We start from the raw sequence: 23,777 nt of genomic DNA, 5'->3' as shown, positions 1-23,777 counted from the left end.
TCCGTTCCCTTCCCTGCACACGCTCCAGCCCCTCAAGGTCCTTCCTGAATTGAGGGGCCCAGAACTGGACAAAGGACTTGAGGTGTGGCCTCACCAGTGCCCAGCACAGAGAAGTGTGGAACAACCCTTGCCCATGTGTGGAAAGCTGCTGGTCAGGCTGACTTCAGACAAAAGGGAAAGTTTCAAAGGGAAATTTTGCTTCTGCCCAGAACAGTGACACACAAGGAAACCAGAGCTGCCACCAGGATTTGGGCACACAAGGGATCTTTTGTTCCTCTGTGAGAAAAGCAAGAACCAATCAGCCAAGGCACCAGCGGCTGTGCTGGCTCTCCCTGTGACCACGGCAGAGCTTTCAGTCTGCTTTCAGGACTGCAAACACCCCTGGCACCCCCGAAGGTGTAAAAGGCAGCAACACCCACTGCACCTCACCAGGACAGAGATCGTGACCAGGGGAGGAGGTGGCTGCGTTGCCCTGCAGGTAATGTGTGACCCAAAGCACTCACTGCTCTGAACTCACAGCCTCAGCTATTAAAAATCACCAAATGATCCCTCCCTCCACCCTCCCAACGCTTGACTCCACCACCTCCAGTAGCAGACTTGCTGCAAATTAACTCAGTGCTGTGTATTTTGCTTAAAACAACATTCTTTCAGTGAATTGAGTGCATTTAGTCTCACGCTGGGTATGCAGGGAGTTTCTAAAGAGCTGGTCAGTGCAAAAATTAGAGGCTGTCACATATGAATTTTAATCACTTGCCTTTCTTTTTGTTTAAGCTGTTTTACATGCAGGTGCTACAAAGCAACTCTCTACAAAACATCCCCCTCGGGGAAAAGCTCATATTTAAAGGGGAGTTTTAACACGTGCTGAAATAACTGTAAGTGTTCAGATGCTTTGTAAACTACTTAGACTCAAAAAAGGGATCAGATGTTGCTGTACACTCTCTGCAGCCCCTTTATCCCGCTCACCCACATCTTTTTTTCCTTCCTTTTTTTTTTGTTTCCTTTTAAATTGGCATTTTCTCATGACAGGACAAAACCAAACACAGGATCCAGCAGAGTCCCCAGTCCCATCTCATGGACACTATTGGCTTGAGGCAGGGGAGAAGGCACAGGACCACTTCACTAACACTTGTGCACCACCAGTATCTTAAGCTCTGCCCTGGCATCCTGTCTCTAAATGGCCATGGTATACTAGAAGCTCAGAGAATTAATAATCTAATTACCTCAATTTTTCTCATTTTACAGAGAGTCTTAGATTTTGTGCCCTTTTCCCTTGCCATCTACTCAATCCCATTCAGTCACCTCCACTGTGCCTTTCCAGTGTGTTCTGGGCCACTAATGAAGCTAAAATATTCAGAAGAATCCAGAAGACTCTTCTTCTCCTCTCAATCACATTGCAAGTTTGACCTTCTGAGATGGAGAGTTTGAATTTTATTCCTGGTCTATAGGATGCACCAGATATAATCCAATTGTCTAAAAGCTCAGACACTGCAAAGGAAGTGAGGTTTTTGCACCAGTTCAGGTTTAACATGCTCACAAACCTCCACCCTGATGGCTGAGCTGCCCAAGCACCCATGGCCCACCTCACGTGTACCCCAATTGCCTAAAGCTGAGCTGCAGGCAGAAGGCATCCCACAGAGTCAGTATTTCAGTTTTAAAAAAGGCAAAAAGAAGTCCTGTTCAATGCACTTCATCCATCACTCATGAGCCGTGCCATCCACACACCCTGTTCAAGCAGCTCCACCCCCTCTCCCTGGAGCACTGCAGAGGGAAAAGCTCGGATCAAACTGTGGAAAACACAACTTCCACCCAGAAGCTTTCAGATTTAAAATACAGTGTGCTACATTTTAAGGCACATTTCAAATAAACAGGTAGATTCCTGTAATCCACATCCCAATCTCCTCTCAGCCCCGTTTGAAACACTCTTTTGTACCCAAACCCGCAATTACCATAATAACAGCCCCAAACAGCAAGCACTAGAGGAGCATTGAACAGTGAGGATCTTATTTAAGAGCTTTGAAGGTGGTTATTTTCCTGTCCCCTTGAAAACAGAGCAGTCTTAACCACCCAGAGGCAGCAGTTATCAATTATGAGTTGCTTGTCAAAAGTAGCTTTATTCTGACAAGAAGGAAAGCAGAGTCAAGCATCTTTGGCTAGAGCTTACTGTTAGCCCACTGCCTGCAAAAATACACAAACTTCAGTTTCAGAAAAGCCTTATATTTTAGACACCTGCCCAGGAAAATCCATGGGTCCTGTCCACGTTGGTCAGCAAAGCTCTGATATCTTCTAAAAAAACCCGTGCAGCTCGCTGCTCACCCTGGACTCACACAAGGACAAAATTCTAAGCCTTCCTCTTCCCTTTAGACAGCTTCCCAAATTCCTGAACTCTTCTCAAAGCAGATCCTTTCGAAGCACAAGCACTCACGGGAGTGAACTGCACTCAGTTTGGACACAATCCCTCTGATCTCCACTCATGGCACTGCTCCTCCAGATGCATTTCTGGATTGAACTCTGGCACACCATTGATTAGAAATGCATCCTAACTCACCACTAAAGCCCAGAAAACAGGTTGCAACCCTTGGAAAGTGGTTCAGTGCTTCCTCTTGCTATTAAAAGCCGGGGCTGTACGAAAATCTCAGCTAATCCACAAGCAAACATAAACACACTGTGAGAGTCCTGACTATAATAAAATGATCCCTGGTGCAACAACTTTCAGCTGCCTCCCAAATTCTCTTTTAGATCGTGACTTATCTGCTAAGAACAAAATCCTACATCTGTCTTCAGCAACACAACAAACACAGAAACAAATGAAGTAGAACTCCCACCACATCCATCTGGTGAAGACACTGCTTTGAAAGATCCATAAATACCTCCAAATATCTGCCAGTCACCTCCTGACTCAAAATCACAACGTCTCCATAAAAACAACTAACATTAGCTCCTGGGTTTAGCTGGATTATCTCACCAAATTATCTGAAATGTGGTTTCCTCCAAGCTATTAAACATGACATTTGCAGAGTGGTTTGAACCTGATCCAGGAAGCTCACCCAAGCAGCAGCAGGAGAAGGATCCCTATCAGAATCACGGCTGCACCAAACCCCTGAGTTCCTGAGGACCACAGGGATCCCCATGAGCCCAGCAGCCTTGGAAAGCAACGACGGGGTCCAGCCAGCAAGCAGAATTCCACAACTTCCCTTTCACTGCACAATTCCCGCATTTAATTGCATCTTTTCCCACTTTGAGCACCCACTCACCTGGCCATCTGCTTGTAGGCTTCCTCGGCCACTGCGAAGATATGGGGATCCATGTCCCCCATGTTTTGGCCACTGTATGCATAGATGGCATCTTCTTCATAGATTGGCAGCTCCTCGTATGGGTTGATGGCCACAAGCACGATACCTTAGAACAGATAAATAGGCGGGTATATCACAAACCAAGCAGGGAGTTAATATTTCAGGCTTTTCAGGGTGTGCATTAGCTGTTTTGATCATTTTTTTCTTTTAAATATGATGCTTGAAGGGAAAAAAAAGATGAGAATTGAATGGGGGAGGACTCCTGATTCTTATCTCAGCATCTCCTTTTAAGGGCTACGCTTTCATAGCAAGGCAATAAGCTCCCATACAGCTGCACAGGAGGCCTACAAAACTAGTGATAAGAGCAAAAATTTATAATAACTTACATTGTGTGAAGCCAGGCTTTGCAGAAGGAGTGAGGAAAGCTAAATAGAGCCTGAGCGATCACTTCAGAAAAGCAACCAAAGCTCTGCTAGACCCAAACAAACATGCTGGGGGTTCCCCTGGCTTAAATCTCAAGTGAAAGCTCATAACAAAGAATGTACCCGAAATCAAACTGATACGCATAAATCATAGGAAAGGAATGCCAGAGCCTGCATTAAAGCTTTAATGTCTGCCTCCTCTCCAGCTCTAGGAATGCCGTGCCTGCCCAGAGGAGGCAGTGAGCCTTGGAATTAATGAGAGGCAGAGCCACCTGTGGCGCTCCCTGTGTGCTCGAGGGAGCTGCCCTGCACGTAAGCGCTGACAAAGTTCCACCTCTGAAGCACCTTCAGGTTCTGCAGGTTTAAACTGCTACTGTGAGGGGCTCTGGGGAGCAGGTGGCTGGTGGGAGTGGGCCCCAGCCAATTCAGGGCTTGGGCACCCAGCGGAGCACGGGAACCCTCAGCTGGCAGTGAACACCAGGAGACGTGACTTCACCCGCCGTGGGAGGCAAAGGTCAGCGACATCACCTGCCTCTGCAGGACATTAACCCAGCTGCTTCACCTCCCTGTGCCCTCCTCCTGCCTGTTTGCTTCCTGGTTCTGTTGGGGGCGTGCCCCAATTTCCCTTAGTCACCAAAAAACACCACGCAAGCCAAGCTGAAGGGCTGTTGTTACCCCAGATAAGCACTTTTCCACCCTTCTCAACCACTTTATAACCAGAGCACGGGGTACTTTGTACCCACGCAGAGCTCTGTAGCTAAACCTACACTTGCTAAGCCCAAACCCCTTTATCTTCATTAACGTGATGCTGTGCTCAAGGTTATCATAAACCTTCACGAGAAGCTGCACAAATGAAACCTCACTGATTTTGGATGGGAGCAGGTTTGCAGCTGACTGAAGGCACAAGTGCAGCTGCAAAAGGCTGCAAGTTATGCCAGCAGTCCCACATTACACATCATTAAACACTGGGAGGAAAGTCACCACTACAACAGCCACAGAGGCTACATATTTCAAGGGAGCTATTTTAAAAAGTCACCTCCTCCTGCCAAGCATTTCCTCAACAACCCTAAACTGAAACACTTCATCACAGCTGTACACACCAGGCTTGGCCCTGCCATGCAAGTGGTCCCATGGATTTTGCTGAAATCCTGCAACTCATCACAGGACAAGGGGGAACAGCTTCAAACTGACACAGAGCAGGGTTAGATGGGATTTTGGGAAGGAATTGCTGTCTGTGAGGGTGGTGAGGCCCTGGTATAGGTTGCCCAGAGAAGCTGTGGCTGCCCCTGGATCCCTGCAAGTGTCCAAGGCCAGGTTGGATGGGGCTTGGAGCAACATGGGCTGGTGGAAGGTGTCCCTGCCCCAATGGCAGGGGGTTGGAACGAGAGGAGCTTTGAGGTCCCTTCCAACCCAAACCATCCTGGGATTTTATGAACTGCCTTCTTTCTTTTTTTTTTTTTTTTTTTAAGTTGCAATTTGTTGCTATTTATTCACAGGTAATGCAGTCCTGAATAGCTTTGGCAAGCCACCCGCCCCAAAAAGGACAAACCCAAGTTCACACCTGCCCTCCTTCCACCTTGAATTCAAGGCCTATATGACTCCCAAAGTCATTAAGAAAAGGAAGGAAATAAGAACACAAGAAGGTTTTTTGCAGTCTATGAACATTTCTCAGTTGGATCACTCTTTCTGGCATGCTGCTGTTCTTTGGTGATTTGCTATATCCTACTTTTTCCCTGGGGGGGTTGCCAACCACACAAAAAGTTGGCCTCAAACTCATCTGACAAGATGTTCCCACCAAGAGTTAGAGGAAACACCAGCTGCTGTGGAACTGGATCAGCTGGACCATGAGCTCAGGAAGTTCACAGTGCACCAACCCTCAAAAACCACCTGTGGTTTTACAAACTAAAGCCTGCTGGCACACACTTGTGTCTCCCACCCACCCCAAAATCACAGTCCCCAGACCTTCCTCGTGCTGCAGCCTCTGGCTTGTGGTCTCAAGGGGTTTCTCTGTGGACCCACAGCTTTCCAGGAGCTGAACCTGTGGCCTGGACACTCACCGCAGTACGTGTAGACAAAGTTGCTCTCCAGGAACCTGACTTTGAGGTTGTGCAGGACTGCAGGCTCGTGCAGGTAGCTGAGGGCTGTCAGGTCATTCTCTCTGACCAGGATATCTGGATTGCATAGGAGAGGCAGCTCATTTCCTTGGAGGTCAAGACGATATTCGTAGAGCTGAAGAGAAACACATGAGGAACATGAGAACACAACAAACAACAGCTCCTTTAATATCTAATAACTTATCCAAGCATAACTCCAGTCTGATAGTATAAAATACTTACACATCCTGCTCTAAATGAAATTAAAAGCCCCTTTATGCTAAATGCTATAGGGACCTGGATGATGCACTATCAGGTGACAGGTCATCCTTCTGGTAAATGGCTTTGAGGTGGCCAGCCAAGGTCCTGGAGTACCATGATGCTCCACAAGCACCAACCTGAGCATATCTGAGTTGTTTTCAGGCCAACCTTGGGGCAAACAGCCTTTAGCCAGCTCTGAGCAGTAACAGGCACCACACAGACAAGCACAGCTTCATCTGATCTAAGCACCTTCATGCTCTTTGAAAAGCAGCCTCATTCCAAACTAGACCACGTTCTTACCATCAGAACGATTTCTCAACTCATTTTTAATTCAAGTTACTTTCATACCCAAAACCTGACACCTCTTCAGGCAGAGAGGACATGGAGAATCATGGAGTCCCTGCTGCTTCGGTGTCTGAGGAGCCAGTTTACGCTGCTGAAGTTACCATATGGGCAGCCTTATGCTATTTTTGACTCATCCCCAAGTGAGCAGCAGAGCCACCAACTAAAGAAAAACTGTAATTTTTTATTTATTTTTTTTTTTTACAGTGGAGGAAAAAATTTTTCCTGTGATGTTAGTTCCCACAGGGTGCCTCACAAAGGGGTCCTGATGCTCAGGTCCCAGCAGAAGGGAAGAACCCCAGTTTGCAAGCAAAAGAGCACTGGAACACTGCCCATGGAAACAGCACAAGGAAAGCTGGCCCAAGTGCACGAGGACAGGGTCTCTCAGCACGTCTGACAACCTCAGGCTGGTTTTATTCTCCAATTCCATGTTGTCAATGCCAATTTTCAAGAGTTTGCACTCAGTCTCACATCTTAATGGCAAACACACCAGGGATGCCTTGTGATATTTAAAAGTCAGCTCTTCATTCAGAGGGAGTACTCTTGCATACAGAGCAGAGCCAGAAAAACACAAAACCCATGAAAATTCACTTAAAGCACAAGGACAAAAGAGAAGCATTAAACTGTTGGGTAATGCATGTTGGCTGTCAGGAACAAAAGGCTTTCAACAGCTTTGAATCCCCTGAAGATATGTATGCTGGGTATCTCCAATCTGATGGACAGGAGTGCTCTCTCCCTTTCCTAAAGCTTTTCAGTCCAACATGACTCAGATCCAGGCAGGGCTTCATACAGAAGAGAATCAAACAGGGTGCTCCCAGAGACCTTGGGTCTCTTACACAACCCCTAAATGAGATGTTCCACATCTCACCATGACAGTGACATGCTTATTAAGCTACTACCTACAACACCTAGTAGTCTCTTTGTACTTTAATGTTGCTGATACTCAGCTCTTGAGTAGACCTTGTAGGATTTCTTAGCCCCTTTGGTTTCCAGGGAAATATCCAGAACAAAAATAGGGAAAAAAAACCCTCCCAAGCACTAAAACTGCTGGAGATCTCAACCAGAAAAGAAGGATGGAGGCTGTAGCAGTCAGAAATATGAGCAGACATACTTCAGCAGCCTGAGCACAAGAAGTGGTAGGAAGGAGCTGCTGTGAATGAGATGGGCACCCATCTGCACCCAGACACCCATCTGTGCCCAGCTCTGGGGTTCCCAACATCAGAAGGTCCTGGAGCTACTGGAATGATAACAGAGGAGGCAACAGAGATGCTCCGAGGGCTGGAGCCCCTCTGCTGTGGAGCCAGGCTGGGAGAGCTGGAGGTGTTCACCTGGAGAAGAGAAGGTTCCAGGGAGACCTGAGAGCCCCTTCCAGGGCCTAAAGGGGCTCCAGGAAAGATTGACATGGACTTGGGACAGGGGATGGAGGGACAGGACAAGGGGGAATGGCCTTAAGATGAAGGATGGTAGGTTTAGATTAGATATTAGGAAGAAATTCTTGGCTGTGAGGGTGGTGAGGCCCTGGCAAAGGTTGTCCAGAGAAGCTGTGGCTGCCCCTGGATCCCTGGAAGTGTCCAAGGCCAGGTTGGACGGGGCTTTGAGCAACCTGGGATAGTGAAAGGTGTCCCTGCCCGTGGCAGTGGAACTGGCTGAACCTTAAGGTCTCTTGCAACTTGGTGCCTGGTGCTTCCAAGGAATAGTGGGGTGGCATCTGTGCATCTCCTCATCCAGATTTATCACCATGGAGGGTAAAAAAAGCACCTCCAAGAGTAGGATCATCCATCCTTTACTCTTCTCAGAAAGCTGCCCTATGCTGGAAGAGTGAACTGTGGAGGACAACAAAAGCAGACACAGCTGAGCCAGGAAAAAGCCACAGCACCAAGTCCTGGGCGCAGATTCCAGCATCACTGACTTTCTTTGCAAACCTGGCACATTCACACACTGGCAACAGCCTGTGCTTGCCCTGCTGTGAAAGAAAAGCTGTTTTGATGAACAGCCTCATCAACCACATCTCATTCCTGTTCTCCATCTGCCCATTAAGCAACATGGTCAAGATATTCCCCAAAGTGTTGAAATGGTTGGCTGGCAGTGGATGTGGATTACTTGCCCTCCTTGGAGCAGGTTCAATTTGAAGTGCTCTTTTATGCAACAGAGCAGATCATCTTCTAGACTACTGAGTAAACCCTACCTGCTCGGTGAAGAAAGCTGGTTTGGGTGAAATTCTTCATGAAAAATGTATTTATTCTTCCTGCTACACCAGGCACCTCGTGGTGGGTACATAGCACGGCTGCCCCCTTTCCATAAACCACCCAAATCTGCAGCTGATGCAAATGCCATGGTTAACTTCATCTGCAATTCCTTGCTGTCACCCAAAGTCCCACTCCATGAGCTTTTTGTGCAGAACAGAAAGCAGCTGCTTTTCCCCAGCCTCCATCCTGCTTTGGGAATGATTTATTGCTGGATGCGTGTGCGTTCGGAAGCAGCGCTTGCTAGAAAACATCTACATTTAAATGAGTTTTGTGGGTCTTGCCTTTTAAAACCCATTTGTTTAAAAGTAAAACGGAGGAAAAAGAGAGTTTTACACAAGATTATACTTAAAGAGAAAAACAAAGGCGTGGAGAAAGCTGTTGCACAGCAGTCAGCTCTGTGCTCTGTGTGATTTTTTCATCGGTACCCAAGGTTGAGTAGATGCCACCAGCCGTGCTCTTCACAGTTTGTTCAGCAGCAAAGAGCATAAACTGGTATTTCTAACATACTGCTACTACTAAAAAAAAGAATACATTCTGATATCACAGACTATTACAAGTTTGCCAGGGGATGAAAAGAGATGATGGAGGTCAAGGGCTTTTCTCACAACCTACTTTAACACAAGTGTCTAGGGAGGGAGCGGGCAGGGAAGAGCTGGAAGTGTTGAGGCAATAAAACACAGTTTAAACTGCTTCACAGAAACTATGAGATGGATCAGGCTTCTTCACACATTAATTTGAAGCTTTAAATTACTAAAAAGAATAACGACGTTCAAAAGCTTACAGTTTCATCTTCAAGTTTCAGCTGGAGGCTTTTATCTCCCTCTTTGTAATCCTTGACAATTTCTGCCGATCTCCAAACTTCATCAGGGTCAGGAATCCAAACCCTAGTGTACTGTAGAGGGAGGGGAAGAAAGAAAAAGTTTAAATATGAGGAAACCTCAGGAAATTAAATGAGAAATAAATTAATTCTCTATTAATACAATCCCACATTCATTGTAAAGTCAGTTCAGCTAAACCAATGATTTCAGTAAAAAAAAAAACACATAAATTCCAGTTTCAGTTCTTAAAAGTCTGGTTTTCAGTCAAGCTTCTCCTGGATGAGGTGTATGCTGGCTTGTTACTAATCTGACAAAGCAAGGTAGAGCCTCGAGGCAAACATGGAATTTAATTTCCCTGGGAAAAAAACCAGCCTTCCAGAAGCTTTTATGAAATAACACAATTCAGCCCCAGCAGACCATACGCCAGGGTGTATTTATTTTGCACAGAACAGGACAGTTTGGTTCCCACAGAGCAAGCCCCCACCCAAACCCACTGCCATGGAGCAGGCAAAAGACGACACCAATGCCAGCTGCTTCAGTTGGAGGCAAACCTGCAAACAGGCTTCAGGGCTCCAGGAAAATGCAACATTTAACCTCTTTTGCCACCAAAATCCCCAAGGCAGACCTGCACAGCCCAGCCAAAGTGTGCGTGAAGGGATAAAACCCAAGTGTGAGCAGCACACTCCGGGCCACCGCACCTCCTGCTAACGAGGTTTAATTGCTTCTGTGATGCAGAGATTCTGCCCAGGCTGCATAAAAACATCCCCTCGTGCTCAGCAAGTAGCCACTGCTGTGCTGAGACCTCCAGGACTTCTTCTGGGAGCTGGGACAAAAGTCCTGCAGGCCAACCAGAAACACATTCACCTCCACCCGCGGGTCTCCCCTTACCCTCTACACCCGCCTTTCTTTTGCCAGAGCAGTTTTCCTGCACACAGTGCTGCCAGGGCAAGGTCCTGATAACGAGGAACCCCAATTTGCTTCGTCTTTGCATCACAAATCAGGCTTTGGTTGCTGGCCATGGACCCACGAAGCCAGCCTGATGCTGGACTCAGACAGCCCAACACAGGAGGCAATGGGAACACCTCAATTGTCACTAATTTATTGGCATTTGGGGGGCATGTCTCCTGCCTGTTGATTGAAATAAGAACCGTATAACCTTATTCTTACTCCAAACACAAGGGGTTGGGGGAGATTCCAGAAGATCCAAAGCACCTGAGCATCAAAGGTAAGTTTCAGCCTTCATCTTAAAACCAAACCCAAGCACATGAGGGCCAAGTAACATTTTGTAGCAACCCACGAGCTAAAACAGCAGCTGAACCATCTGACAGTCCGCTCTGCAGCTGAAAAGCAATGGATTTTTTTATATGTATCACTTGTAATTATTTTTAGAGCTGCTCAATAGCTACAGCAGCAGGAACCTTTAGATGTTATTGGAGCTACACAATTGTATTGCCAGAACAGCAGTTTTATCATGAAGCAAATTAATAAATAAATAAATAATTCCCTCCCCCCCCTTCATCACACCACCTCTAGATCCCATGAGCCTTCAGTGCTCTCCCCACCACGAGGAAGGGAGGCTGCAATCAGGAAGGGGTTGGTTCAGGACCCCCAGCCCAATCTCCATTGTCTCCTCCAGCAAACAAAAAGAGCTGACACATCCCTGCAGCATGGCCAGGAACCCCATCTTTGGCTGGCCCTTGAAAGAAGAAGTAGGTGCAGCTGGCAAGATGACAATGCATCACTCATCCTTCCTCACCTGCTTCTCCAGACTCCGAGACTACAGAAAGTGCTTTACAGACCATTCCTGCAGCTCTCATCCCTCTGCAAAGCACTTTGCCTGCTCTTTCATCCCCACCACTGTGGATTCATCCAGTGCCAGCTCTCTCCTGGCAGAAGAGTGATTCAGACATGCTCTAGAAATGCCCAGAATAGCCAAGGATCAGGATGTACCCAGTTCAAGGCAGCTTCAAAGACAAGATGTTGCTGGTCTTGCCAACCTTGCAAATTCTCCACCTGCACACAGGGCTGGGCTGAGCCATGGACCTGCCTGGACAGGCAGGTGCAGACAGAGACATGCTGACCCCAAAGCAACCCAAAAACCACAGTGGTGCTTGTGAACGTTTTGGTAAATGAAATCTGGGTGCACCTCCAGCAGCAGTAAGAGGTCACAGTGGTCATCCTCAGCAGTTCATCACCAGCCATGGCCAGGAGCCACCCAAGACTCAGGTGTGACAGGAGGCTCTGAACTGCTGGTAGAGGGTGGCAGCTCTCAGCATCCACTGCCCAAAACCTGGTGGTGGGAGACCTCATACCCCATCAGCCACCCTGACCAAAAAAAACACAGAATTTTAAAAACTGATTTTCCAGGACTTTGTGTATACACACATGTGCAATGGCTCACACAGTACGGGGGGCAACAGGACAGAGATGTTTGCCAGGTCTCAGGAGCCCCGGGGGTCTCTTGGTCCCTGGCTGTGAGATTCCAAATGTGATCAAGGTCTTCATGCTCCGAGTGCTTCCCATCCTGCTAAACAGCCAGGGGCTGCTGGAAGAGGCTGCTATGAATGCATTTCCCCAAGCATCTATAATGCTGTCCTCTCACGCGTGCACACACACACGTCCGAGAAGGGGAAGACTTATTACATTTGTTTTGTTGTGCTTTTTCACCGTCCTCCCCTCCTTGCTGTGCTCCAGCAGAGACACAAGTGCTCAGCCCTCCAGGCAGGGCAGGCTGCTCTACAAACCCCCACCCAAGCCTTCCCTTTGACCCATAAATCCGAAATACGTCCAGCACAGCGCTGGAATAAAAGCACTTTGTCATTGTTACATCTTTCAAAGGAGAGCTTTAATTAAAACCTGACGAGGCTTGGAGGCAGCCCATGGTGGGGGCACCTGGAGCACCACACTCATCCCCCTCCTGCATTCCCTGCCTCTAACCTGGTCCCTCCAAATATACACCACATATTTGCCAATTAAATCCATAGAGAGAGAGCCACCAGGTCACCAAAACCAGCAACCCTGGCAGCTATCCACCCAGGCAGGAGGAGAGCATCCCTGTGAACCCCTGCTTCCATAGTCACACCTCTAACACAATTATACCACTCTGTATCTCCATATGCCATGTGCTGGCTTTGTGAGCTTTAACAGCCTCCTGGTCTTCTGCTGGAGCTTGTTATAAAGGAAAAAGGCAGGTGGATCCATCTCAAAGCACTGGGAACAAAGGATTAATTGACTTTAGGCTCAGCAGACACAACCCTGGGCAAACCACTTAACGTCCCAACACTCCAGTATCTCCATCCATTTTCTCTTCTTTTTCTTTAAAGAAAAATATTTTCTTCAATCTTCGAGGATGCCTTTACATGATGTGTTAAAATTAACTGGAAATAGCTCTGCACGTTCAGCCTCTCAAGGAAAAACAACAACAAAACAAAACAAAACAAAACAAAAATTCTGGTTCGCTTTGGGTCTTTTTAAACCAGATCCCCAATAAAACTAAAGACATTCAATGCTATTGAAGCCTCATGCCTTATTCTACTCAGCTTAAGCAACAGCTTAATAAATTCAATCCCCACCTCTTGATTTGATTTAGATTTTAGCAGGCTGCCGCTGCGGATGCAGATTAAAACCAACATTAAATTAGAAGAGGCAGGTCTTGTTTTACTGTTTTGAAGCTCTTGGTGCTGGCCAAAGGCAGTCCCAGCAAGCTCCAGGCAATGTGCTTGGAGGATGCTCCGTGAAGGGATGTTGGTCTGCATAAAAGGAGTTACAACTGTGGGGACAGAGTATAATTTTCATCACATTAAGAAAATTGTATAATCTTTCATTATGCAATAAGTATTAAAAATTAGCTATCTCGGTTTAGTCTGGGCTGTTTGGTGGTTGCAAGTCTTTATGGCAAGCTTGAAGTCAGCAAAATCCATGTTTATTATGATTGGGTTTTAATCCCCTGAGTTATTTCAGGAATGGCAATGCTCACAGCTGACCCTGGGAAGTTTTCATTGCTCCTGAGTCAAAGGCATTTTGCCGGGGACATCCTTCCAACAAGCTGCAGACAGAGGGAGGGCACAGCAGAAAACCCACAATACTGGCAATACAACAGCACCAACCACCTCACAATTAGGAATTCAGTAACACAGATTAAGATACAGGATCTCCTTACAAAGACTTCCACGCTGGTTAAGCAAATCTTATGAAAGGACTCTAGTAGAAACCACAGATAGTGATTTGTCAGAAACTCGAAGGTGAACACAGAAATGTCAACTAGAACGAGGTGGAAATTGGGACAAATCTCTGTATATTTTTCTCTGTAAAGCAAACACTCTTCCACCTTTATCCCTTTGTAGTGGTCTTATTGCCAACCTCATTCTGTATTGTTTCAGTGGTCCAAGTATTGCTGGATGCTTTTGAAGAGGAGAAAAAAAAATGCATACAAAAGAAAAACCAGCATGAGCTTCAGCCCTGGCTTCCCAAGAATACACATACAGCACGTGAATGGTTAAGCAGCTTACACTGAAACAGTCCCATAACTACTCCCCCCCAGCTCTCACAGGCTATCTGTTACTAAGATCAAAGTTTCCCCAAACTGTGCTCTTCCCAAGTAAGAGGAAAGCACAAGCTGTACTTTAAATTAAAACGCTGTCATACCACACACTCTGGATATAATTTTTCTTTCCCTTACTTTTTCTTTAAACTAGTATTAAAGATCCCTCCACAGAGATCATTTAAAGAGGATCTTGCAGATAAAAAAAAACCAACCCAGAGGACTTTACTTGCTTACGGCATCCCCTTCCAGCTCTGCACCAGATCAAACAAACTTCTCTGCATTAATTTGCACTGGGGGTGCAGTCCTGGGCTGAATTGGAGTCACCAGCACACGTGTTTTTGCCCATCCACTGGCATTATGCCCAAGGCAGCAGGATCCCACGTCCCCTACAAGTTACAGGTGGTTGCTTACGGAGTTGTGTAGCTGTGGTGAGTGGTAAATGCGTTTGTGCAAACCGCTGCGCCTGTCAGTGCTGGCAAGAGCTGCTTAAAGGGTGCTGGAAGGAGGGGGCCATGGAAAGGCACCAGCTCCAAGGCTCTCTCGGGTGCCCTGCAGCCTTAAAATTCCCTTCTGCCCCACTTGGCAGTGACTCAGGAGAAAAATCTGCTTTGCCTGTGGCGCAGCGAGGCACAGGTGAAGTGCTTTGGCAGCAGGGCAAAAACCTCTCCATTAAGGGACTTGTGGATCATTACCTTTTTTATTATTATTTACAATATTGAATATAGAGGCAGATGGCAAGCCATAATCCTCCCTTTCCCATCCTCTGAATGAGATTTTTCACCCCAGGAATGATTTCTCCCCTGCCTGACAGACAAGCAAAGCCCATATTTAGGTCAGAGCTCCCTAAGCTGTGCCATGACTCCAGGACCTCCTGACCTCTGTATCTCACCCTGATCTGGCTTCTCCACTTGCTGCTGGGTACCACCAGCTGGCAAACCCTCACAAGGGGCAGGAGGGGATGGCAGAGGCTTTCACTGCTTGGTACAGAGCGGGCAAGAATGTCCCTGTGTTGCACATCTCTCCACTGCCCAGTGCCGGTACTCAATGCTGGGAAGACACACACCAGCCCAGCAGCTCTGACGACCCCAGAGGGCATCTACTCACAACAAGGACCTCTGCTAGGAAAAGATCAACTTCTTCCTCACTCTAAAAACCCGAAAACACTGAAAGGAGAGGTTACGACTGGTAAATCAATGTACAAGGGATGTACACTACAATAACACCACGCTCAAGGGGTAGGGCAAAAAAAAATAGGGTTTTACTTCTTAAAAAGCACAAAAAAACATCGTTTTGAGCTACAGAATGCAAGTGTTAACCTGCTGAAAGTGTTCAGTGCAAAGGGAAAGAGAGTGCACACTGCAGTAGAGTCTCTAATTCTCCAGCATGAGAATGAGCAATCTTTGTGTTTCCCAGGCTGATAAAAACACACAATCTCGAACAGCTGAGCCAAGGGAGGTGAGCATAACCTACACCATCCCTCACATTCTTCACCATCCTCTTGCTATCAGCCTGGATAGACGGTCCCAGGAGAAGCACACAAAGGCACACTCAGACCTCGCCCTGTTTAGGGCAGGGCTCCCAAATCCTGGGGAGCATCTCCCCATCCCAGACGGCTACACGGGTGCCTGGCTTTGAGCTAACAAAGCATGTGCTTTGCTGATGCCTCCTGGGGACAGGGAATATTATCCTCTGCCCCTGAAGAGATGTCACACTGATGGATGGCTCCGAGTCTCCCACCAGCACTAAGTTCACTCTATTTCTCCTTGCGGAATTTTACTCCCCTGCCCAAATTAACTCAGATGATGATTTGCATAACGTGTCACAGCAGCTGAGCAGTACTTGGACAAGCAGCATCTGCAGCATTTATCCACTGGCTCATTAGCAGCATTTCTAATGAAGGGGCACTAAAGGGCTTCAGTTCATCACTGCACAAACTTCATGTCACCAAAGGCAGACAGAAAACTGGCACTGAGCAGAGTGGGGCTGCAGGCAAGCCCTGACACCAGGATAGGAATACTGGGGGTACACTTGAACCCTTTACTTAATTAAGCATGATTTTCAGGATGATTTCCAAGACTAATCAATAGTCTTACATGTAACTAACAGCCAGCTCGTGTATTCCCATCCTCTCCCCTGCCACTTCTTCCACGGCATCTCAGCATTGCTCGTTACTGCAGGTTTAATTAAGAGTGACAAGTTCAGCATCAAGGTCTTGAGTGCACACACAGCCCTGGTCTCTCACTGCAAAATTCCTCTTGCAGTAAGTCATTAGATGTTGCAAAACTAGGTAAAGACCCAGGTGCTTTGGGACAGTGCAAATAAACAATTTGGTCTTAATTTGGAGTATAAAAAGCAGTCCCTCCTGGGCTGTGGAGCGACTCACTCGTGGGCTGCAAGACCGGGATTTGCTCTGGGCAGTGCAACAACTCTTGTATTTTCACTTTGCCCCTCTACCCTTTCAAAAACAACAAGACCAAACCCCTCTGCCAGGGTCAGCAAGCCTTCACCCGCAGGGGCTGTGCATTGTCACCTGCACTGCCATCATCCCACAGCAGCCCAAGATGTTCCAGGAGGAGAGCTGTGCCCGGTTAATTGGAGCTGGCAGCACCTGGGGTCTCTCTGTGGTCCTTTCCAGCCTTGGATGAGGTTGAGCACAGGAGCCCTTGGCCTTTGGTGGCTCTGAAGCAGCACTGGGGAAGGCTGAGGGCTGGCAGCGAGGACACAGCCAGGAGCCAGATGAAATCACGGGGTACAAGGCAGGGCTGCTCCTCTGGGTATTTAAGCCTGGATTTAATGCATGTACTCCATGGGAAAATTTAGCAAACCCTGGAAAGGGCCCTGCAAAACTTAATATTCACCGGTATTAGAGCAGCACTACGAGATGCCAGCCACCAGTCTGCTGGTGGGAATCCTCTCCCCAGTTCCTGAAGTTCCTCAAGCAGGAGATCACCACCCCACAGACAGCACTGAGTAGCTCTATCAGGCCTGGCTCAGCCCTGCAAAGCACTCACCATTTGCTCTACCAGATGCTTACCATCACCATCCATCCACTGTCACACTGACAGAAAGAGGGATGCTCTGCAAACCCCTCTAAATCACTGCAGAGCCCCTGGAGGAGCACAAACAGCCCGGTGACAAAGCTGACCCAGGTAATGATGCACTTGACTTGCAGATCCTCCTGCAAGAACTGTGGGCATCAGGGCAGCAGCAATTTGGAGCAGGGGGCTCGACACCCCTTTCCCAAGCATCTCCCCTGGTTCCAGAACCCGTAGGATGCTCATGGCCACATTCTAGCACCACCCAGCTGACCCAGCTCCTCCAGCGCTCCTTACCTCCTCTTACAAGTCACTGATTAAAAAAATCAGCACATTGCACAGGATCATGAAAAAATCCTTGACCCAGGATGAGCCCCGTGGTCCTAACTCAGCCACGCAGCCAATTTTTTTCATTCCAGTAATGGTTACTGGAGTTTTACAGACTTTTCTTCTTTTTTAATTAAAAACCCCACACAGGGGCCAAGTGTCTCCGTAGCATGACTTGCACCAAACAGCCTGTCATATTGAAAAAGTGAAATCCTTCCAGGCTACTTTCTGCAAATCCCTGTTGATTGGCATTAATTACCCTTCTCTCATGTAATTCTCAATTAATCAAAACTTTGAGCAGTGTTGTGGTTTAACCTTGTCTTTGTCTTCCTGTTTTCCATCCAAACTCCAAGTAAGCTCCTTGATGAACATAAGATGGATCCAAAACATGCTCTATATACACCATGTATACCTGATTGTTGATGAATAGTTAAAAAACGGCCTTTGAGTTTAATTAAGCAGTCCAAAATGGCCTTTCACCCTGGGTTTTCACAGTCCTCTATCTATAACGCAGCCTTGTGATGCTTTAGGGAAATCAATCATCATGTTCACTCCCCAGTGCAGTGACCACCCTCTGTTACATGATTTTATATGAAAATGGTCCTGGGAGGAGCCCAGCTTGGTGATGCAGGGATGCAGCCAGGGGGACACCAGAGCTTTCAGCTAAAAATACTAAAAACAGAGTCTGATTTTTGGCTGTAATTGTGGTGACACCAGTGACATTCACAGTGTGACAAGCACCTCCCAAAATTCAGGGTGCACAGCACATCAAACTCTCAGCCGTCCTCCCCACTGGGCACTACTGTGCCCAGACAGCACCACCAAAATTCACCTTTAATTGCAGTGCAAGCTCTCCACCAGACTGGATTTTTAACCTTATTAGAAAGTAGTAATTGGATTAATCAACCTGTGTAGTTACCCCTCACATCTCCAGGACTCATGCGTTAAAAACCCTCTTGGGACATCGCTCATGCATACATAATTCAAAGGGGGGTTGAACTGAAGTTCTAGGACATTTTTCCAGCATTTTCCAACCAGAGGGGTGTGCTGAAAACACCCCCGGGCCACCTCTGCATCATTGTCATTGCCAAGCAACCGAAGGAAAACAAATTGATTGCCGAGGATTTAAACAGGCAACATTTTACCAGTTATAATTAAAAAATTCCAGCAATAAGGTCTGTGAGCAAGGAGACATTAAGACACCTGGAGAACGGCACCAGTGAGCTAGACACAAAGCTGGAATAAATATGTTTAATTAAAATAACTGAAGCAGTGAACAAACACTCATACACCCCCAGTTGCTTAAGAATGGGAGGGCAGAGAAAAGGTCTCCTGGAGGGAAAACCTGCTCCTGCACTTTCATACAATGATAGAATGGTTTGGTTTGGAACCACCCTCACTGCCAAGAATTTCTTCCTCAATCTCTTTTATCTCATTGCAGTAATTTCTGGGTATTTGGGAATGTGATTTGTACCTGGCTCTGCTTCTCCCAGGACATCCATGTGCCAGACCTCAGATGCACACTTGGATGGTGAGTTACTTTGTAATAATTTACAGATTTTGTCTCTTCTCCCCAGTGAGACATTGAAAATAAGTATGATCTTGCAATCACTAAACTGAAATTGGCTTAAAACATATCACTGAGGAAACTCAAATGAAAGGAGGTTTTAGTATATAAATATTTTTAATTTGTAAAATGGAAAGTACAGGATGGCTGGACAGTCACCTACTTTTTTTCTTTTTTTCCCTATAATTTTAGATGTTCAGCTAAAATACTGAGATTTTGGCTCTCCAGATCTACCAGCATTGATATCCTGCAGCCTCTTGTTTACACCACACAGCAACCCCCTGGAAAACCATCCCCTAAATCCCACATCCAATCTCCTCTAACAGATGTAGGAGAGAAAAAAGCTTAAGTAAGGAGGGATGCAGGACAAACCATCTCCATCACCCGGTGAATCCTGAGTCTCAGGAGGTGATGCCATTAGCAAAACAGCATTTGTGTTCTGCAAGAAGGGCTCAGGGAAGGAGATCAACGTGCAGAAGACTGTCCAAGTGGCAAAAGGGTTGCAAGAAGGGCACAGGCACCCACTTAAAATAAAATTAAAGTAAAATTTAAAAAAATAAAAATTAAAATTAAAATTAAAATTAAAATTAAAATTAAAATTAAAAATTAAAATTAAAATAAAAATTAAAATTAAAATAAAAATTAAAATAAAAATAAACACACAAACAAAACCAAAAAAAAAACAAACAAAAAAGCAAAACAACAAACAAACAAACAAACAAAAAAACACAAAACAACAACCAAAAAACACTACCACACCACTAAATGCATCTTTTCTAGCCTTCACCTTCAGGATTGAATTTCTCCCCTGACTTGGCAACATCCCCTGTGCATTAGGCAAATCTAAGGTTATCTCTTCCCCTCGGAAGGGCGGGTGCCCCAGCTGCACACGAACACACAGATCAAACAACAAGCTCTCATGAAATACTGAAGTGTCCGTAGAACAAAACAGCCCAATCAGAAAGGGAAAATAAAAATAGATTTAAAAAAAAAAAAAGGGGGGGGGGGGGGAAAAGCTCTCTCAGCCATTGGGTGCTACTTCTGCCTTCCCCATCCCCACAACAAAGCCCCTCTCTTGCACAAGGCAACGTTCATATCCCAACAGGAGATGTATTTACTCACATAAACATCCCTCCCTGTGTTACAGGAGCATTTCTTCCTTTCCCCAAGTTACAGGCTACCTCTGGGCATTGGCTGTGGCTGCAGAGTTTCCATCAAGGAAAGACTCAGCTCTGGCTCATCCCAGCACCACATCATCCCAGGGACACTCCAGCTGTAAGATTTCTATTCCCACTACCTGTTCCCCAGTTCAGGCCCCAGGAGTTTTGCTCCAAGACCAGGAAATGCAGTTCCCATCCAAGGGATCCATTTCCCTTTGGGAAGGACATGCATCTATGGTCACACTGCACCTGATGCCACTTGCCTTGAAGCCCCATCAGCACGGGCTGAGGACTAAACCTGTTTCAAGGTTTAGTTACGCCTACTCTTACCACACAAAGTGTGTGTGTGGGAATTATTATTAATTATAAAATAAAAGGCAGCAAAACACATGAAAATACAGCCTGAAGTTAAAGCAGTTTAGGAGTGCATGAAGACAACTCAGGAGAGATGTAGAGCATCTCACTCAAGTTAGAGCCCAACACTAACTCAAATCCATCTCCACCAAACATTGCACAGTGACTTTCCTCTAGGGATTGCTTTGTTAGGCAGATGAATAAAACAAGGGGAAGAAAAATAAATTGAAGAAACACTACATTATCCCACTTCATTCTGTTATAAAAGCGAAGCTTTTGCAAACTGTGCTGCCAGTTCCCAGCTCAGAATGTCCAAAACAAAGTTTCTTTCTGCCCTTTCTAACAAAATGGTCAGTCCCAATAGCCTGAGTTCCTTCAAAATCCATGGGCCAGTGGTTGGATAGGGCCACCTGAACTTGTGTGGATGCTTTCAGCCACTGCCATGGGCAAACCAGCACACATAATAACCCACAGCATTACTCACATTATAGGTTTGTCCCACAGAACCTCCGAATCATAGAATCCCAGAATCATTTAGGTTGGAAGAACCCTCTTAGATCATTGAGTCCAAGTGTTCCCACAGCATCTCCAAGCCCACCAACAACCCATGTCCTCAAGTGCCACACTCACACAGCTTTTCAATCCCTCCAGGGATGGGGACTCCACCACTGCCAGGGCTTAAGAACACTTTTCCATGAAGAAATTTCCCCTAAAATCCAAATGCATCAGAAGAGGCATTAGGGGTCGCACATATCCATGGATGCAGCAGGGATTTAGGACTGTCTCTGAAGGGGATGGATCTACAAAAAGCAGAGAGTTGCTGAAGCAACATGCCCCCTCACAGCTGCTCTTTATTTCAGATGCCTCTGGGCAGCAGCAAACTTTCAAACGGGTATTTTTAGGTGCCTTCTTAAGGGAAAAAAAATAAATCCCTGTTTGGATCAGTGCATCTGGCCATCATTTATGGCCCTCCAACCTGGGAACAACATACCAATGTGTCAGTCCTGGGAAATGCCAAACTGAAGGTTGTGTTGGGGCTGCCCACACACTGTGGTATTTTAACCTTCAACTTGCACATTTGAAGGCACTTTCAAACTTACTGCCCCAAATAAAGACAGCTTTTCAGACCTAAAACCACAAGCACCTCTTGCTTCTAGAAGCATCCCACTCCATGATCACAGAATCACTAAACCCCCAAATGGTTTGGTTTGCAAGAGACCTTAAGGATTATCTCCTTATGGATCATTCCAGCCTCTGCACTGGAATGATCCACTAGCCCAGGTTACTAGTGGGCAACTAGCCCAGGTTGCTCCAAGCCTTCCACTAGCCCAGGTTGCTCCAAGCCCTGTCCAACCTGGCCTTGGACACTTCCAGAGATCCAGGGACAGTTACAGCTTCTCTGGGAAACCTGTGCCAGGGCCTCACCATCCTCACAGACAGCAATTCCTTCCCCATATCCCATCTAACCCTGCCCTCTGCCAGTGGGAAGCCATTCCCCCTTGTCTTGTCCCTCCAGGCCCTTGTTCAAAGTCCCTCTCCAGCTCTCCTGGAGCCCCTTTAGCCACTGGAAGGGGCTCTCAGCTCTCCCTGGATCCTTCTCTTCTCCAGGTGAACCCCCCCAGCTGTCCCAGCCTGGCTCCAGAGCAGAGGGGCTCCAGCCCTTGGATCATCTCCTCTGGCTTCATGTCCTTCTGATATTGGGGGGCTGATTCTTGATCAGAGAAGTCATGCCCTAACCTCTGTTCCTCCCAGAGTGTGGGGATGAGCAGTGCACAGGTGCCTTCCAACCTAATACCATGCCCACCCTCTTCACTCACCAGCCAGGCAGGCTACCAAACTCCAAACAGTCTTTGCCATCATTCCAGTTTCCCTCCTCCCCCCCGTGGCACCTATCACCTTGCTCACTGCTCCCTGATAAGCCTCTTTCTCCCTGCAAGAACGGCAGGGAGCCCTTATCAGAGCATTATTAAAGGCAGTGTCAGAGCACAGCCTCCCAGTTCCCAGCCACAGTGGAATAAGACCCACTTTCTATAAACAAATGGTACATTTGGAACCGCTTTAGTAAGGGCAGAGACTCCAATGTGAGAGGAGCAGGGTCTATCAGAGCATCAGAGGGGTGGGTTCAACCTCCGAAAGGCAAATATTTGCTTTCCGCTCCTCTCCCTTGTCCTCCCCGTGCTGTGTTTGCAAAACAGCCTCACTTCCACCTGCAGAGCTAAAGGATGGCTCCAGCACTGACTGCATCATGCTGGAAAGCCACATGCCAAGCAACCCTGCAGAGCAAATCCAGCCTGGCCCAGCGCTCATCTCCTGTTGGATTTTCCTTGATGCTTTAAGTCATTCACTTCAATCACCAGAGAGGGACTTCAGACAAGGGCCTCGAGTGACAGGACAAGGGGGAGTGGCTTCCCACTGACAGAGGGAAGAAATTCTTGCCTGTGAGGGTGGTGAGGCCCTGGCACAGGTTGCCTAGAGAAGCACTGATGGGCACAGCATGTCCACAAAGTGAGCTCGTTCAGACTGCCAGCTCTGATGAGAAACCCCAGGGGACTGGTTTTCACAACAGCCCTTCTCACAGGAAAGCAGTTTAACCTGTTTAAAGGGCATTTTATCCTGTTCTCAGAGGACGTTTCCCCTCTGTCCAGCTACCAGCAAAGCACTGTCAAAAGTCTGGGCTCTGTTTGAAAGGAAGCCAGCAAACCTCAGCATCCCCACAGCCTGATTCCAGCCAGAAACACCAGCTGGGAAAGCTCACGAGCTGGGATTTCCCTGTCCCTCCAACACTTCTGAACTCCCTCCAGGATTTGCATGCACGGGAGAAAGCCCACATCTCGTTTTGCACTGACACTGGGGGAAATAAGCCACAAATCTCTCCTCATCACAAGACATAAAAATATAGAGGATGCTCCAGCAGTGAGACAGACTGCCACAGTTAATATCATTATCCCTCCTAATGGGTGCTTTATCACCACAGTAAATTTATCCCCAGAGTCACACGCTCAGTCTGCAGAAAATAAAGTGCGAGAGACATCCCCAGAAAAGGCTTAAATCCCCCAAAATGGGGAGTTTTGTGAGTATGTGGAAGGGATGTTCAACACAGGCAGAGAGTTCAGCAGCTGCTCACCCTGTACAGGGGAGCTCAGGCCTCTCCAGTCTGGGGGGGACTCAGAGCATCCTCACAGGTTCGTGCCTCGTGGGAAGGACAACACAGGACACAGCTCCAGGGCATCACCACCAGCACCAGCAGCTTGGTTACTGAAGCAACACACGAATCCTGAAGAGACCCATCTAGATTTCGGGTGTCACTTCAGCCCCACAA

The 23,777-nt window shown here is 47.0% G+C and overlaps 1 protein-coding gene across 4 annotated transcripts in view; it reads right to left on the bottom strand.

Moving 5' to 3' along the window:
* MYO5B (myosin VB) overlaps positions 1 to 23,777 on the bottom strand; it is a 144,219-nt gene that overhangs the window by 106,373 nt on the left and 14,069 nt on the right. For all 4 annotated transcript variants that reach the window (XM_064642283.1, XM_064642285.1, XM_064642284.1 and 1 more), the window contains exons 2-4: positions 9,436 to 9,546; positions 5,770 to 5,941; positions 3,252 to 3,396 (exon numbers count right to left, since the gene is read on the bottom strand). In XM_064642283.1, the coding sequence (XP_064498353.1) occupies positions 3,252 to 3,396; positions 5,770 to 5,941; positions 9,436 to 9,546 (428 nt within the window). The remainder of the gene's footprint in view (positions 1 to 3,251; positions 3,397 to 5,769; positions 5,942 to 9,435; positions 9,547 to 23,777) is intronic.

Source organism: Pseudopipra pipra, chromosome Z (genome assembly GCF_036250125.1).
Source record: "Pseudopipra pipra isolate bDixPip1 chromosome Z, bDixPip1.hap1, whole genome shotgun sequence".
In the NCBI taxonomy this organism is placed as follows: domain Eukaryota; kingdom Metazoa; phylum Chordata; class Aves; order Passeriformes; family Pipridae; genus Pseudopipra; species Pseudopipra pipra.
Note: the sequence above shows the minus strand (reverse complement) of the source record. Positions and strands in the feature narration are given on the sequence as shown.